Below are 17,290 nucleotides of genomic sequence, written 5' to 3'. Positions count from 1 at the left end.
CTTGATCCCAGGGCTGTAAATCTGTGCCAGAGCTTGGCAATGTGTCCCCACCTGGGCACAATGGAGTGTGTGGTGGCAGGGTCCCCTCAGGGCCTCCAGGGTGATGGTGGCACCATCCTTGCACCCCAAACGTGGCCAAAGCTGGTGAGATTTGCTGGTTGTTGTCACCCATGTCACCCCCGTGGGGCTGTGCTGGGGCTGTCATTGGCCCAATCCTGGTTGTCACAGCATCTCTGTCCCCTCAAGGACAGCAGTGGGACACCAGTGGGTGGCACCGGGTAGGGGAGCCACAGACTGGGTGAGCAGTGTCCTCAGGCTGTCCCCACTCATGGAGGAGCCTATTGTCCCCCCCACAGCCACAATGTCCCCCTGGGCACCTCCATGGGGACACCAGGCTGTCCCTCCTGTGCACCCACACAGCCACAATGTCCCTCCATGGGGACATCAGGTTGTCCCTCCTGTGCTCCCCACAGCCACAATGTCCCCATGGGCACCTCAGGGACACCAGGCTGTCCCTCCTGTGCTCCCTCACAGCCACAATGTCCCTTCATGGGGACACCAGGCTGTCCCTCCTGTGCACCCACACAGCCACAATGTCCCCCATGAGGACACCAGGCTGTCCCTCCTGTGCTCCCTCACAGCCACAATGTCCCCCTGGGCACCTCCATGGGGACACCAGGCTGTCCCTCCTGTGCTCCCCACAGCCACAATGTCCCCCTGGCACCTCCTTGGGGACACCAGGCTGTCCCTCCTGTGCTCCCTCACAGGCTCTTGGCTCGAACGTGCACGAACAGCGTGGCAGGGGCCAGGGAGGTGCCGTCCTTGGAGAGCAGGTGGATGTGGCGGTACCCTGGGGACACACAGGGGGCTCAGCCCGTGCCAGGGGCTGTCCCCGTGTCCCCCCGGGGTGGCGCCTGCCCCCACCTTGGCGCATGCTGGGCAGGGGCAGCGTGAACTGCCCCACGAAGTCGTTGCAGGAGGTGCTGTCGTAATCCTCCACCACGAACCGCACCAGGGCCAGCTCGGGCACCCGCACCTGGAACCGCAGCGTCTCCTCCCAGCGCGGGTTGAAACCTGAGGCACCGGCAGGGGGCTGGGTGGGGCCACCGGGACCGGCAGGAGCCCCGGGCACTGCCCCTGCCCCGCTGAGCTGCCCTGCTGCACTGGGGATGTGGGGATGGGGCCACAGTGGGGCGTAGTGGGGAAATGGGGGTCACACTGGGGCTGTACTGGGGGAATGGGGGTCATACTGGGGCTGTACTGGGGGAATGGGGGTCATACTGGGAGCCAGAATGGATGTACTGGGAAAAGGGGTCCACTGGGTTGTACTGGGGAATGGGGGTCATACTGGGGCTTACGGGAAGGAGGTCATACTGGGGCCAAATGGAGTGTACTGGGGGAAAGGGAGTCATACTGGGGCTGTGTGGGGAATGGGTCATACTGGGCGTATGAGTGTACCAGGAATGGGGTCATACTGGGGGCCACAATGGGGTGTACTGGGGAAAAGGGGGTCATACTGGGGCTGTGGTGGGGGAATTGGGGGTCATACTGGGGCTGTACTGGGGAAAAGGGGGTTATACTGGGGCCATGATGGGGTACACTGGGAAGAATGGGGTCACACTGGGCTGTATCGGGAATGGGGGTCATACTGGGGCTGTACTGGGGAAAAGGGGGTTATACTGGTGCCATGATGGGTTATACTGGGGAAAATGGGGCCAAACTGGTGCTGGACTGGGTTATACTGGGAGAATGGGGGTTGTACAGTGACTGTGGTGGAGCAGACTGGAGGGGGATCAACTGGGACCATACTGGGGCATGATTAACTGCATGGTGGGCTGGACTGTGGGGGGGGTAACTGGGACTGTCTGGGAACTGGGATAAGCTGGGCACTGGGGTATGGTCACTGGGCTGTGGTGGATACTGGGGAATGGGTCATACTGGGCTGGGGTATGCTGGGATGGTCATACTGGTGGAGTCTGGGCATATGGGACCATGGGCTGGGTGGGTGACTGGGGACATCAGGAGCACACTGGAGTACAGGATGACCCTGACATGGTGGGGGCTGCCTGTGCTGGAGGGACTGAGATGTCCTGGGCACTGGGATAAGCTGGGCACTGGGATGTACTGGGCACTGGGGGTGCTGAATACTGGGATATACTGGGAACTGGGGTGTGCTGGGCACTGGTCCTTCTGGTAGTGAGTGCTGGGCTATGGGTACCCATGTCACGGGGATTAGGGTGCCCCTGACATCAAGGTGTCCCTGGATCAGGGTGCCCTGAGGTGTCCTCCCTGAGGAACCCTGGGTGTCCTGGAGCACCCTTGGAGATCAAGTTCCATGGATCAGGGTGCCCTAAGGTGTCCTGAGGAACCCTGGGTGTCCCTGAGGAACCCTGGGTGTCCTGGAGCACCCCTGGAGATCAGGTTTCATGGGGTGTCTGCAGGGATCAGGGTGCCCTGAGGAACCCTGGCTTGTCCTTGGGCATTGCTGGGATTGAGGCAGTAATGGGGTTGTGGCTGGATGTCCCCACGGTGCTCAGGTGTCCCCAGGGTGCCCAGGTGGCCCCACTCACCGTTGTTGAGCTTGTGGTGGGTTTGCTGCTTGGCACAGTCGGCCGGGACCCCGTGGATCTCCACGCGCACGAAGGGATCCACGATGGAGCTGCCCTTGTCCCTGTTGAGCTTGGGCAGCTGCTGGGCTGTGATCACCTGGGCACAGGGGACATGTGGGTGTCCCTGAAGGGACCTGGGTGGCACTTGGCTGGGGCTGGGGACACGGTGAAAGGATGGAGGTGGCTGATGCCACCCAGTGGCTGATGGCAGCTGGATTTGGGGACAGGGTAGTGTCACCCAGAAGTGTCATGGGTGGCACAGTCAGGACGGGATGAGGAGGAGGGAGGTGGCTGGTGCCATCCATGAGAAGGTGACACATGGCTGGGGACAAGGTGGAGATGGCACCCAGCCAGGAGTGAGGATGGGGATGAGGAGGAGGGACATTGTTGGTACCACACAAGAGAAGGAACATGAGTGACATGTGGCTGGGTCCTCAGGAGAAGGGATGTGGGTGGTACTTGGCTGGGACTGGGGACATGGTGGCTGATGCCATCTCAGAGAAGGGACATGGCTGATACCAACTGGATTTGGGGACAGGGGTGGTGTCACCCAGGAGAAGTGTCATGGGTGGCATAGTCAGGAGTGTGGATGGGATAAGGAGGAGGGAGGTGGCTGGTGTCATCCAGGAGAAGGTGACACATGGCTGGGGACAAGGTGGTGTCCCCAGAAGGGAGCAGATGGCACCCAGCCAGGAGTGGGGAAGGGATGAAGAGGGAGGTGGCTGATGCCATCTCAGAGAATGGGCATGGCTGATACCAGCTGGATTTGGGGACAGGGTTGGTGTCCCCCAGAAGTGTCATGGGTAACACAGTCAGGATGGAATGAGGAGGAGGGAGGTGGCTGATGCCATCTCACAGAAAGGACATGGCTGATACCAGCTGGATTTGGGGACAGGGTTGGTGTCACCTGCGAAAAGATGCAGGTGGCACCCGGCCAGCCACTGGAATGTCACGGGTGTGACCCCACAGGGACCTGAGTGGCACTCAGGTGGCCTTGGGGACAGGCTGGTGGCGTGTCCTCACCCTGATGTGCAGGGCCAGGCGCCGGGAGCCCTCTCTGGGGGGGCAGTGCAGGCAGGGCGGTTTCAGGACGTAGCCACAGCGCCCGTTGGGCAGGAAGCGCCCGGCGTTCAGGTCCATCTCATAGCCCGGCGTCTGGAAGTTCAGGGCCACTGTGGGGACAGCAGGACGGGCTGTCAGGGGTGGGTGACACCTCCAGAGGTGGGTACCAGGTCAGGGGGACTGGGGTCTCACCCAGCTGGCAGCCAGCGTTCCACATCTCCTGGGGGTTGTAGTTGGCAGAGTTCATCTTGAGCCCCAGCGGGTACACGCGGCTGAGCTGGCGGGCGTTGTACCGGACCAGGGCTGGGCCTGGGGATGGACACGGCTCAGGGGGGCTGCTGGGGGGCCCTACAGAGGCTGAGGGGCCCAAGGACACAGACAGAGCCTGATATATGACCCTGAAACCAGACCTCAAACCTGGACCTTGACCTTGGATCCCTGACCCCAAACCTCTGACCTTGATCCTGATCTTGACCCCACACTTTGACTTTAGACCCCTGACCCTGGACCTTGACCATGGAACCCAGACCCTGGCCCTGATCACTGGACCTCAGACTCCAAACCAAGACCCTCAAGCCTATGCCCTGACACTGATCCTAACCCTTAACTCCAGACCCTGGACTGACCCAAGACCCCAGACCCTGAACACTGACTCAGATCTTAATCTCAGGCCCTGCCTAACCTCAGATTCTGACCCTGACCCTGACCCCAAGGCCTTGACCCCAGACTTCAGTCCCTGAGCTCTGACCCAGACCTTATTCCCAGCCCCAAGCCCTGACCCAGATCCTAATCTTTGACTCCAGACACTGACCCTGGCCCCCAGACCCTGAACACCCAAAATCTGACTCAGATCTTAATCTCAGACCCTGACCCCAGACTTCAGTTCTGGACTCTGACCCAGACCTTATTCCCATCCCCAGACCCTGGACCCAGATGCCACATCCCAAATCCCAATCCCAGACCTTGATCCTGGTCGTGTGACCCCAGTCCTGGCCTCTGGCCCTGCCAGCAGACCCCAGTCCCACCCATCCAGGGCAGCCTGGGTGAGACCAGCATGACCCTGACCCCTCATGGAGCCACCCTAGAGACCAAGCCCACCATTCTCAGCCCATCCTGCATCCCAGTGGCTCAGGAGTCTGGACCCACCCTGTCCCCATCCTGTCCCCATCTGGTGGCCCTCACCTGCCTCCTTGATGAGCTTCCGAGCCTTCCTCTCGCTGAAGGAGGACACGTGGCAGGGCTGGGGGTGGCGCAGGGCCTGGGCCAGCCCGGGGAAGGGCACAGCCTGGCAGTACACGACCAGCGCCGACAGCTCCGGGGACACCTGCGACGCGTCCTTGGCCTGAGGGAGCCACAGGGACAAGCTGGCCTTGGTGGCAATCTGCCAGTCTGAGGGTCTACAGACCCCCTGCCCTGCTAGTGCTGAGACCCCCAAGGTTGTGGAGACCCTCAAACAGTGGAGACCCCAAGGTGATTGACCAGGGGCTTGGGGGAACCCAAGCAGGTTGAGAACCTGCAGTCATGGAGAACCCAAGGGGATGGACAGCCCAAGATGTTACAGATCCCAAGATGAGGGAGATCCCAAAGTGCTGGAGACCCCAAGAGGATAGAATACTTGAGGTGACAAAGACCCCACGGTGGTGCAGAACCCCAGGCAATGGAGTGATGGACCCAGGGGCTGATGGAGAACCCAAGGAGGTTGAGAACCTGCAGCCATGGAGAACCCGAAGTCATGGAGAACCCAAGGAGATGGACAGCCCAAGATGTTACAAACCCAAGATGAGGGAGACCCCAAAGTCCTGGAGAATCTGAGGTGATGCGCACCCAAAGAGGATAGAATACTTGAGGTGACAAAGACCCCACGGTGGTGCAGAACCCCAGGCAATGGAGTGATGGACCCAGGGGCTGATGGAGAACCCAAGGAGGTTGAGAACCTGCAGCCATGGAGAACCCAAGGGGATGGACAACCCAAGATGTTACAGATCCCAAGATGAGGAAGATCCCAACGTGCTGGAGACCCCGAGAGGATGGAATACTTGAGGTGACAGAGACCCCACGGTGGTGCAGAACCCCAGGCAATGGAGTGATGGACCAAGGCCTTGGAGTAGCCCAAGGAGGTTGAGAACCTTCAGTCATGGAGAACCCAAGGGATGTTACAGACCCAACATGAGGGAGACCCCAGAGTGCTGGAGACCCTGAGGTGATGGGCACCCCAAGAGGATGGGATACTTGAGGTGACAGAGACCCCAAAGTGATGCCAACCCCAAGAGGTCACCCTGGATGTGATGAAGGCCCAACATGATGGAGAACTTGAGGTGACAGAGAAATCAAAGTGTTGGAAACCCCAGAAACAGGAAGAGGGAGGCACAGCTGAGGGGTCCCCAAGCTCTGTCCCCTCTTCCAGGCAGTGACAGCCACTCATCACCCCCACAGCACCCACCCTGTGAGCCCCCCCAGCTCCAGCATCACCCACCTGCAGAGGTTTGATCTCCTGCAGCGACTGCAGCGACTGAAAGAGGAGAGAGCAGGGCTGCAGAGGGCATGGCAGAGCTGGCAGTGCCCAGCTGGGACAGCCCCAGGATGTCCTGGCACCACCAGGATGCTCTGATCCATCAGAACCACCATAATTTCATAGTCTCCTGGCACCACCAGGATTGCATGGTCCCCCAAAACCACCAGGATGCTCTGATCCATCAGGACCACCACGATGCCATGGTCCCCCAAAACCACTAAGATTCCCTGGTCTCCTGGCACCACCAGGATGCTCTGATCCATCAGGACCACCATGATGCCATGGTCCCCTGGCACGACCAGGATCTCATGGTTCCCTGGCACCACCAGGATGCTCTGATCCACCAGAACCATGAGGTGCCCCAAAACCACCTCCCTGGGGAAATCTCTTACCCGCCGTGGACTTCTCTCCTGCACCTTCTCCTCCTCTTCTTCCTCCTCTTCCTCTTCCTCCTCCTCGGGGTCCAGAAGGGAGGTGACACCCCGTGGCTCCTGCCATGGCTCTTGCAGCTTCTTGCCCTTCACCAGGATCTTCTCCTTCAGCTGCTGCAGAGGGCAGGTGCGAGCTCAGGGCTCGGAGGGGACAGGGGGACGCCGTGGTGGTGGCACACGGGTGGCCTTACCTCTGGGGAGGGGAGCTCGTGGGGGTCCTGTCCCTGCAGGGGCTGTGTCAGCAGCCTGTCCCCCAGGATGGCCTTCATGTGCCGGGCCATGGTGGCCTGCTGCTCCAGCCCACAGTGGTTCTCCAGGGATAGGATGACGGGGTAGGGCGATTTCTGGGCGTAGGGAGGGCAGCCCTCAGCACCGGGCTCCAGGCACCGGGCACCCCACGCTCCACACCAGGCACCGGGCATCGGACACTCCACACTCCACACCAGGCACTGGGGACCGGGCATGCCACACTCAGCACCAGGCACCAGGCACTGGGCACCCCACACTCAGCACCGGGCACCAGCCACCCCACACTCCACACCAGGCACCGGGCATCGGACACTCCACATTTCACACTCAGCACTGGGTACCGGGCACTGAGCACCGGGCACTGGGCACCCTACACTCCACACTCAGCAGCGGGCACCCCACAGTCAGCACTGGGCACCAGGCACTTCACACTCCACACTCAGCACCAAGCACCGGGCACCGTACACTCCATACTCAGTACTGGGCACCAGGCACTGGGCACTCCACACTCAGCACCGGGCACCAGGCACTGGGCACCATACACTCCACACTCAGCACCGGGCACCCCCAGGGCTCCCGTCCGGTCTCACCTCGAAGGCGGAGTCACGGATGCTCTCGATGACGTCTCGGAAGAGGATTTTGGAGGTGAGGGTGTGCCCGTGGTACACCACAGGTTCCCCGTCTGGGCCCTCCCAGCAGTCCAGCTCCACACAGCGGCACCCGGCCCGCAGTGCCCTGCACACACCGGCACCGGTCAGCCCTGTGCCCTGGGGCCACGGGAGCTGCTGTGTGTCCCTGTGTCCGTGTGTCCCTGTGTCCCCGTGCCTGTCTGTCCTGTGTCTGTGTGTCCCTGTGGCCGTGTGTCCTCCCACCCATCTATCCCTGTACTTCTATATCCACACATCCACGTGTCCATCTGTCCCTGCACCTCTATATCCATGTGTCCCTCTGTCCATCTCTCCTTGTACCTTGATATCCACACATCCACATGTCTATCTGTCCCTGTACCCCTATACCTACACATCCACGTGTCCATCTGTCCCTGCACCTCTATATCCACATAACCATGTGTCCGTCTGTCCTTGTACGTCTATATCCACATACCCATGTGTCCATCTGTCCCTGCACCTCTATATCCACACATCCATGTGTCCATCTATCCCTCTGTCCTTGTTCCTCTATACCCACACATCCATATGTCCATCTGTCCATCTGTCCATCAGTCCTTGTTCCTCTCTATCCACACACCCATGTGTCCATCTGTCCCTGTACCTCTATATCCACACACCCATGTGTCCATCTGTCCCTGCACCTCTATATCCACACACCCATGTGTCCATCTGTCCGTCTGGCCCCAGGACACACACACCTGACGTAGGCCTCGGTGCTGCTGCTGCCGCCGACCTGGTTGCGGGTCAGGTAGGTGTTGTGGGACGAGGAGATGAAGTAGTGGCTCAGGGGCTGGCTCATGTCCTGGTGCACCTTGGTGTGCTCCTGGTTGAGGATGTCCCCAGCAGCTGACAGCAGGTACATCATGAACCCGTCCAGCATCATCAGGTCCTGCTCCTTGGCTGTGGGACACAGTGGCAGGTGTCACTTGGAGGCGCCATGTTCGTCCCCGACCTGGCACTGTGGCACCCAGGGGACGTGTAAGTGTGTCCCATCTCCATCCTGATGTCACCCAAACTGCTGGTGCCACATTCACTCTGGATGTGGCATGGTGACACCCATGAGCTGGGGAGGTTCCCTGTCTTCAACCTGATGCCCTCTGTCCTCCCAGTGCCATGTCACCCCAGACCTGGTACTGTGGCACTCAGGGGAGGTCCCCTTTGTGTCCCATCTCCCATCTGATGTCCTCCATCCTCCTAGTGCCACATCTGCCTTAAGGGTACTATTGTGACATGGAGCTCCTCCATCCCCACCATGATGTCCCCTAGTGCTGTGCTCACCCTGCACCTGCCATGGTGGGACCTGAGGAGGACAGAAGTCCCTCAGCAGTGTCACGTTCATGCCAGAGCTGGCATCACACCACCCATGAGACACAGAAGTCCACCACCTGCCCATCCTCACCATCCCCAAGGGACGTGCCCTGTCCCCATGGTGTCACATCCACCAGGTGCCAGCCAGGCCACGTGTAGGATGGCAGACACTGGGAATGCGCACCAGGACTGTATAGAAACCTTGGAAGACCCCATACCCATTTGAGGAGGTGATACCCCAAATCAGAGCCCCATCCCTACATCCATGAGCGCCCACCCCACAATCCCCCACCTCACCCTTGTCGTTGAGCTCGTGGGTGCGGATGATGGCGCGGGCTTGGCGCAGGCTGCTCTCCTCGCCCTGGTCCCTCAGGAAATCCTGCAGCTCCTCGGCCGACAGCACCCGGTCCTCGCCCGAGTAGCGCCCGAAGAGCTCCTCGAGCTCGGGGCGCCGCAGCAGCCGCCGGCAGAACTCCTCCAGCTCCCGGCCCTCCAGCCGCTCGTTGCCCGAGTGGTCGCACTCCTGGTGGCACAGCCCAGCCTCAGGGACTGTCCCCTGCCTGTGGGGACGGGGCACAGCCACCCCCTGCCTTGTCCTGCCTGTTCCCTGGTGGGTGGGGTGAGTCCTGTGCCCTCTGATCCCCCTGCCAGAGCCCCCTGAGCTCCCACTCTGGGATGGAGCAGAGCAGAGCTCCGTGCCTCAGTTTCTGTCCTTGTTCCTCCATATTCACACATCCACGTGTCCATCTGTCCCTGTTTCTCTATATCCACACACCCATGTGCCCATCTGTCCTTACACCTCTATATCCACACACACATCCACATGTCCATCTGTCCCTCCACCTCCATATCCACACACACATCCATGTCCATTGTCCGCACCTTATTACCACCTTGTCCATCTGTCCTTGTTTCTCTATATCCACACCATGTCCATCTGTCTAACTCTATCCACATCGGTCTGTCTGTCCTGCACCTCTATAACCATACATTCATTATCCACGTGTCCATCTGTCCCTGCACCTCTATATCAACACACCCATGTGTCCATCTGTCCTTGTTTCTCTATATCCACACATCCATGTGTCCATCTGTCCTATACCTCTATCTCCACACATCCATGTGTCCATCTGTCCCTGCACCTCTATATCCACACATAATTGTCCATCTCTTGTTCTGTATCCCACCATTGTCCTTGTCTTACACTCTATATCCACACATCCATGTGTCCATCTGTCCCGCCCCTATCACACACATCTGTCCACTGTCCTGTTCTCTATACCACACATCCACGTGTCCATCTGTGGGAGATGCCCAGAGGAGCAGCTCTCCATGGAGTAGAAATGTCCCACCTTAACACACAGAACAGCATCTGGGACAGCTCAGGTCACCTCACCCCTCTCCACCACGTGCTCCTGGTGGGACCCAGCCCTTGGTGGCTTTGGTGTGATGAATTTGTCAGCTCTCTGTGCTGGGGAATGCAGAGAAGGAGCCACTGAGTGGTGCAGCTCAGGTACCTTGAAGAGCTTGGAGGCGTAGACATCATCCATGTCAATGTTGAGCATCCTCAGCATGCTCTTCACCTCCCGGAAGGACATCTTGTTGTCCTTGTTCCTGTCTGCTCGCTGCAGGACCCCGTGGATCCAACTGCACCAGGCTAAGGAAACCTCTCAGAGTCACCCACATCCATCCCCACCTGTTGCAGTGTGATGGAATGGCCTGTTTCAGCTATCCCAGCTCTTTTCCCAGGTGTGCCAATACCCTCTCCCTTCCCCTCCCCTTGTCTCCTGCTGAGGGCTGTCCATCAATCTCAGTATGCCAGCAAGGGCATCGTGTGATCGGCAGAGTTCAAAAGATGCCTCTCAGCCCTGGGGACATTGGGCCATCCAGGTGTCATTTGTCCCCTGAGACTTCTCCCTCCTTACCCGGTTGGTGGGATCCCTACCCCTTCCCTGGGGTTAAAAGACACAGCAACCACATGGTTCTTGTTCTGTTGGAGCTGTTGCTGCATTCAGAGTCCTGAGGGCCAGGAATAAAGCTCTGGATCCAAACCCTCCAGCAGGACCCATCTCCTTTTCCTTCACCATCGCCTAAAGCCTTTCCTCCAGAGGTAAACCTGAGTTCCTGCTTGCCTGGACTTGTCCCAAGTGCCAGCAGCAGCATCCAGCTTATCCAAAGGTGTCTCTGAGGTGAAACCACCACAGCTGCTGCCCTTGGTCAAGCAGCAAGGGTCAGATGAGCCCAGGCACTTTCCATCTGGCAATATTGGGATTATATCCCAATACCCACCCTGTCCCCAACCCCTCCTCCAAGGATACTGGTCGAGCTTCTCCATCTGGCTCATGGCCTGCAGCCTCCCCATCAGCTTGCCCAGCCCCTGCACCCAGTGCCGCGCGTCCTCCTCCCCTCGGGCGGCCAGGTCCAGGTTCTTGCGGCGGCCCTTGAAGGCCAGGCTGAAGCAGTGGCGCTCGGGGAAGGCGGCGCCGTGCTTGCGCAGCCCCTCGGAGCGGCGACCCTCGCGCACGGCCTCGATCAGCGCCACCGAGACTGCGGGGACACGGGGGGACAGCGGGCGGGTCAGACACCTGCCAGCATCCTGCGGGACATCCCCGAGACAGACAGACACCCCCCGGCTGCTGACGGACAGACACCCCAGCTGCTGATGGATGGACACTGTGGGATGGACAGACATCCCGGCTGCTGATGGACAGACAACCCCCAGGACAGACAGACACCCCCCGGGATGGACAGACACCCTGGCTGCTGATGGACAGACACCCCCCAGGACAGACAGATGCCCCCCGGGATGGAAAGACACCCCACGGGACAGACAGACAGCCCCGGGACGGACAGACACCCCCTGGGATGGGCAGACACCCTGACTGCTGATGGACAGACACCCCAGGGAAGGACAGACACCCCGTGGGACGGACAGACACCCCCTGGGATGGGCAGACACCCTGACTGCTGATGGACAGACACCCCAGGGAAGGACAGACACCTCCCCAGGACAGACAGACGCCCCCGGGACGGACAGACATCCCCCGGGACAGACAGACACCTCCCAGGAAGGACAGACACCCCCCGGGACACACAGACACCCCCTAGGGCGGATAGACACCCCGGCTGCTGATGGACAGACACCCCTCGGGACAGGCAGACACCCCGTGGGATGGACAGACACCCTGCGGGATGGACAGACACGGCCCAGGACAGACAGCCCCGGGGACAGACAGACACCCCCGGGACAGACAGACACCACCCCCGGCACGGTGCCGGGCCCCGCTCGGTGCCGCTGCCGGGCTTATCCCGCTAATCCCAGGCGCGCCAGGAGCCGCTGTCCCCGCGGGGATGGGGACGGGGACGCTGCCAGGGAGGGGACGGAGCCGCCGTGCCCCGGGCACCCGTCCCGGATGGGTGACACCGGGGAGGGGACAGAGTCTGGCCGGGATGGGGACAGGACCTCGGGGGGATGGGGAAGGGTGGGGGCTCTCCCAGCTCCATGTACTGGCAGGCACTGGGAAGGGTTGGAAGGCTCTGGGAGCCGCTGGGTGAAGGGTGCTGGAGGGCCGGTATTGGGTGGGGGTCCTCATTCTGGGTTGGATTCCGCTCAGGTGAGGGTCTGGAGCCCAGGATTGGGGTGCAGGGTTGGGGTCTGGGTCCTCAGCTGGGCTGTGAGTGGAGGGGGATGTCTGGGTCCAGGTCACAGGTGGGGACCCAGGCAGGAATCTGGGGCACAATTTGGGTCTGGATTGTGGAGTTCCATGTCCCAGGAGTGGCAATCCCCTGGTTCTCACTGGGGGATTTGGGTCCTGGGCTGGAATCTGGGTCCCAGGGGGCACCTGGGGCACAATTGGGGTTTGGATTGTGGAGTTCCATGTCCCAGAAGTGGCAATACCTTGGTTCTCACTGGGGGATTTGGGTTCTGGAACTCAGGGTTGGGGTCTGGGTCCTCAGCTGGGGTCTGACTGAGGGGGGGATATCTGGGTCCAGGTCACAGGTGGGGACCCAAGCAGGGATCTGGGTCCCAGGGGGTACCTGGGGCACAATTGGGGTCTGGATTGTGGAGTTCCATGTCCCAGGACTGGCAAACCCCTGGTTCTCACTGGAGGATTTGGGTCCTGGGCTGGGATCTGGGTCCTGGAACTCAGGGAGGGGTCTGGGTCCTGAGTGGGGATCCAGGTCTTGGGTGGGGGTCTGGGAACTGGGCTGTGCTCAGGATCCAGGGCGGGTTCTGGATGCTGGGAATGGATCTGGGTCCTGGGGTAGGGTCTGGATTCCAGGTGGGGGTCCTGGGTTGGGGTCTGGGTTAGGGTTTGGGTCTCACATGGACATGTCCATATCTGGATTCTGTGTGGGAATCCAGACCCAAGGCTGTGGATGAGGTCTTGGATTGGGATCGGGGTCCCAGGTGGGGTCTGGGTAAGAGTCAGGTCCTTGTTGGGATTTAGGGATGGGTCTGGGGCAGTGCCCAGCTCCTGTTCCCTGCAGCTGGTGGCAGCCCAGGCTGTGTCTGGTGTCCCTGAGCTTCGGGGGACAGTGGCAGCACTCACAGCTCCGGGGATGGGACAGTGACAGTGACAGTGGCAGTGACAGTGGCAGTGGCAGCACTCACAGCTCTGGGGGTGGGACAGTGGCAGTGACAGTGACAGTGACAGTGGCAGCACTCACAGCTCCGGGATGGGACAGTGACAGTGGCAGTGACAGTGACAGTGACAGTGGCAGTGGCAGTGGCAGTGGCAGCACTCACAGCTCTGGGGATGGGACAATGACAGTGACAGTGGCAGCACTCACAGCTCTGGGATGGGACAGTGGCAGTGGCAGTGGCAGTGACAGTGGCAGTGACAGTGACAGTGGCAGCACTCACAGCTCTGGGATGGGACAGTGACAGTGGCAGTGGCAGTGACAGTGGCAGTGACAGTGACAGTGACAGTGGCAGTGGCAGTGACAGTGGCAGTGACAGTGACAGTGGCAGTGGCAGTGGCAGCACTCACAGCTCCGGGGGGCGCGGGCGCGCCGGAACCGTCCCTCGAAGCACACGGTGACCCCGTCCTCCTGCAGGCGGAACAGCCGCGCCCTGGAGCCCCCCCGGGCCTTCACCTTCCACAGCAGCGACCCCTGGAGCATCCGCTGGACATCCTCATCCTCCGTCAGCCCTGCGGGGACAGCCCTGGGCTACCGCGGGCACGGGGGACACGGGGGACACAGGGGGCATTGGAGGCACAAGGGGTACTGGGGGTACGGGGGCACAGGGGGCATTGGGGGCACTGGGGGTACTGAGGGTTCTGGGGGCACGGGGGGCACAGGCTGGGGGGGATTGGTGCACATCTGGGTGCACATCTGTATCCAGTGGGATGGCATGGGACAAATGGGACAGGAGGGATGGGATGGGATGGGATGGGATGGGATGGGATGGGATGGGATGGGATGGGATGGGATGGGATGGGATGGGATGGGATGGGACAGGACAGGGTGAGATGGACAGGAGAGGCAGATGGGGTGGGACACGAATGACACAATGTGACAATGCAGATGGGACAAGATGGGACAAGATGGGACAAGTAGGAGTGGACAGGAGAGGGTGGGACAGACTGGACTGGATGGGACAGAGTGGGCAGGACAGGATGGGACAGGGTGGGCAGAGACAAGATGAGGCAGGACAGGATGGGACAGAGCAGATGGGATGGGGTGGAACAAACAGGTTGGGATAGGAATGGGAATGGGAATGAGATAATGGGAATGGGATAATGGGAATGGGATAACGGGATGGGACAGGACAGGCAGGAGAGGACAGACAGGACAAGCACTGCTCTTGCCCCCTGTGGAGCCCAGTGAGGCTGTTCAAGGGGGACAGGGCACAGCAGGGACACAGCCCAGCTGCCAAATCCCAGCAAAGCTGCCCGGATCCTGCATGGAGAGTGCCAGGACGGTGCCAGCAGCAGAGCTCAGCCTGGGAACAATGACAGGGTGGCCTCAGGGGACTGGCAGGCCCACGCCTCACTCCGCCAGAATTTTTCCATCTGTTCTCAGCATGGTTATTTCCTCCCTTTATTATTTCAGCAGCCATTCCCAAGATCTCCAGTGGCCACGTCCTGCTCTGGATGGAGATTCCACTCCTGGGCTGGCAAAGGGTGGTCTGGGGGCTCTGGGGACACCCTGAGCCACCGTGGCCTCGGGGATGCAGCCACAGCTGCCAGCACCCCCTGCACGGTCACATCCTGCCCAAGGTGCAGGACAGAGGGTATGGGGACATGGGGACACAAACATGGGGCTGCAGGGATCTGGGGACACATGGACACAGGGATGGACACGTGGATACAGGGATGGACACGTGGATACAGGGATGGACACATGGAATGTCAGATCTGTGGGCACGGGGAATGTCAGGTCCATGGGCATAGGCAATGTCGGATCTGTGGGCACAGGGATGGGCACAGGAATGTCAGATCCATGGGCACAAGGATGTAGGGACACATGAATACAGGGAGGGACACAGATTCAGGGATGGACACGTGGATACAGGGATGGGAACAGGAATGTCAGATCCATGGGCACATGGGATGTCAGATCTGTAGGCATATGGAATGTGAGGTCCATGGGCACCGGGATGAGCACAAGAATGTCAGATCTGTGGGCACAGGGAATGTCAGATCCATGGGCACAGGGATGGACACATGGATACAGGTCCATGGGCACAGGGATGGGCACAGGAATATCAGATCCATGGGCACATGGAATGTCAGATCTGTGGGCACAGGGATGAGCATGTGGAATGTCAGGTCCATGGGCACAGGTTTGTGGATGCACAGACACAAGGACACGTGGATGATGGATACAGAGACACAGGGATGTGTGGATCCATGGATCTGCTGATGGAAGGACAGACAGACACATGGACATTCAGGTGGGGGGGTGCATGCACAGGTGCATGGACACAGGTGCTCAGTCTCAGGGGACACAGGGATACACTGACAGGATGCAGGGATGCATGGATCTGCATGGATGCACTGCTGCAGGACACATGGACGTGCGGGCACGTGGGGGCACCAGCATTGGGATGGACAGACAGACACACGGACAGGCATGGACATAGGGGTGGGTGCTCCCAGACACAGCCCAGGGGAGGCATGGACACACGGGTGCTGGGAGGCAGGGACAGACAGACATGAGGGTGTGTGGATATAGAGGTTCAGGGACAGATGGGTGCAAGGACACACAGCCACAGGGACACACAGACACACAGCCACAGGGACACACAGCCACGGGGACACAGACACACGGAGGTTCAGCAGCTCCACGCACACAGCCCCATGTCCAGGGTTGGGGGCACAGGGCCAGCCCTGCCCCTTCCTGCTGCTCCCACCCAGGACCCGCCCTGACCCTGCCGGGCCCCATGTGCCTCCTGTGCCAGGGGAAACTGAGGCGGTGTTGGGGAGTGGCACCCGAGCCTTGGGGACAGCAAATGCCCTGAGCAAGGGGGCTCCTGTCACCTGTGATGTGCCCAAACCCCGACCCTGATGTCCCCCAATGGCTGGGGCCATGCACAGATATTTTGGGACCCCTCCCTGCTTGGGGGACCCATCCCAGCCATGGGGGCCTGTTCCTGTCACAGGGATCCCCAACAACCTCGGGGACCCTCCCGCACCCCCCTGCCCCATCCCCGCCGCGGTTCCTGCCCGGTTCCCCCCGGACTCACCCATTTTCTTCAGGGCTCTCCCGGGCCGGCGGGAGCCACCGGCGCCTTCGGACGGGGCTCGGAGCTGCTCGGCGGCGGGACGCGCCTTCCTGCCGCAGATCATGACCCGGGACCCCCGGCACCCCCGGTACCGCCGGTGTTTCGGGAGTGTTTCGGGACTCCGGTGCTCCCGGTGTCCCGGTGTCCCGGCCGGTTGTGTCGCTCCCGGTGTCCCGGCCGGTGTAACCGGGCTGGGCGGTGGCGGAGGTCGGGGCTGGGGCTGGGGTTGGGCGGTCGGGCCGTGACCGGGGCCGGCCCGCGGGGAGGGACCGGGAGGAGCCACGGGGCAGCCGGGCTCTGTTAACCGTTTGTGCCGGCCCGGGGCGAACGGGGCTGACCGGGGCTGACCGGGGCTGACCGGGGCTGACCGGGGCTGACCAGCAGAGGGACACCCAGGGACACCCAGGGGACTGTCCCCAGTGAGGGGACACCGGGGAGGGGCAGCAGAAGGAGCCGGGAGGTGCCAATCCCAGAGCCCTGAGTGTGAGTGTGAGTGTGAGTGTGAGAGTGTGAGTGTGAGTGTGAGTGTGTGAGTGTGAGTGTGCAGCCACGCTCACACAGACTCCAGAAGGGTTTAGGGTGGGAAGGACCCCTGGGATCATCGAGGCTGTGCCTGACCTCTCCCCTTGTCCCCAGCCCGGGGCCCTCAGTGCCACATCCAGGAATTCCTTGGACACTCCAGGGATGGGCACTCCAAACCTGCCTGGGCACCT

The 17,290-nt window shown here is 60.9% G+C and overlaps 1 protein-coding gene across 4 annotated transcripts; it reads right to left on the bottom strand.

Moving 5' to 3' along the window:
- Window positions 1–61: 61 nt before the first annotated feature.
- PLCD3 (phospholipase C delta 3) lies at window positions 62–16,778 on the bottom strand. Of its 4 annotated transcripts, none has more exons than XM_064733411.1 (16): window positions 16,539–16,778; window positions 13,837–13,998; window positions 11,161–11,389; window positions 10,360–10,489; window positions 9,140–9,365; window positions 8,233–8,434; window positions 7,454–7,598; window positions 6,806–6,958; window positions 6,576–6,728; window positions 6,145–6,180; window positions 4,854–5,013; window positions 3,864–3,980; window positions 3,633–3,781; window positions 2,571–2,706; window positions 925–1,036; window positions 62–850 (listed from the first exon to the last, which is right to left on the bottom strand). In XM_064733411.1, the coding sequence occupies exons 1-16, from the start codon at window positions 16,639–16,641 to the stop codon at window positions 529–531; spliced, it is 2,535 nt and encodes an 844-aa protein (XP_064589481.1). In that variant the 5' UTR covers window positions 16,642–16,778; the 3' UTR covers window positions 62–528. The 4 variants fall into 4 exon arrangements, with proteins under 4 accessions (XP_064589481.1, XP_064589483.1, XP_064589484.1 ...); XM_064733413.1 differs by having other exon boundaries at window positions 6,576–6,725; XM_064733414.1 differs by having other exon boundaries at window positions 639–850; window positions 925–1,074.
- Between the last annotated feature and the right edge of the window lie 512 nt (window positions 16,779–17,290).

Source organism: Zonotrichia leucophrys, chromosome 27 (assembly GCF_028769735.1).
Source record: "Zonotrichia leucophrys gambelii isolate GWCS_2022_RI chromosome 27, RI_Zleu_2.0, whole genome shotgun sequence".
NCBI classification, from domain to species: domain Eukaryota; kingdom Metazoa; phylum Chordata; class Aves; order Passeriformes; family Passerellidae; genus Zonotrichia; species Zonotrichia leucophrys.
Note: the sequence above shows the minus strand (reverse complement) of the source record. Positions and strands in the feature narration are given on the sequence as shown.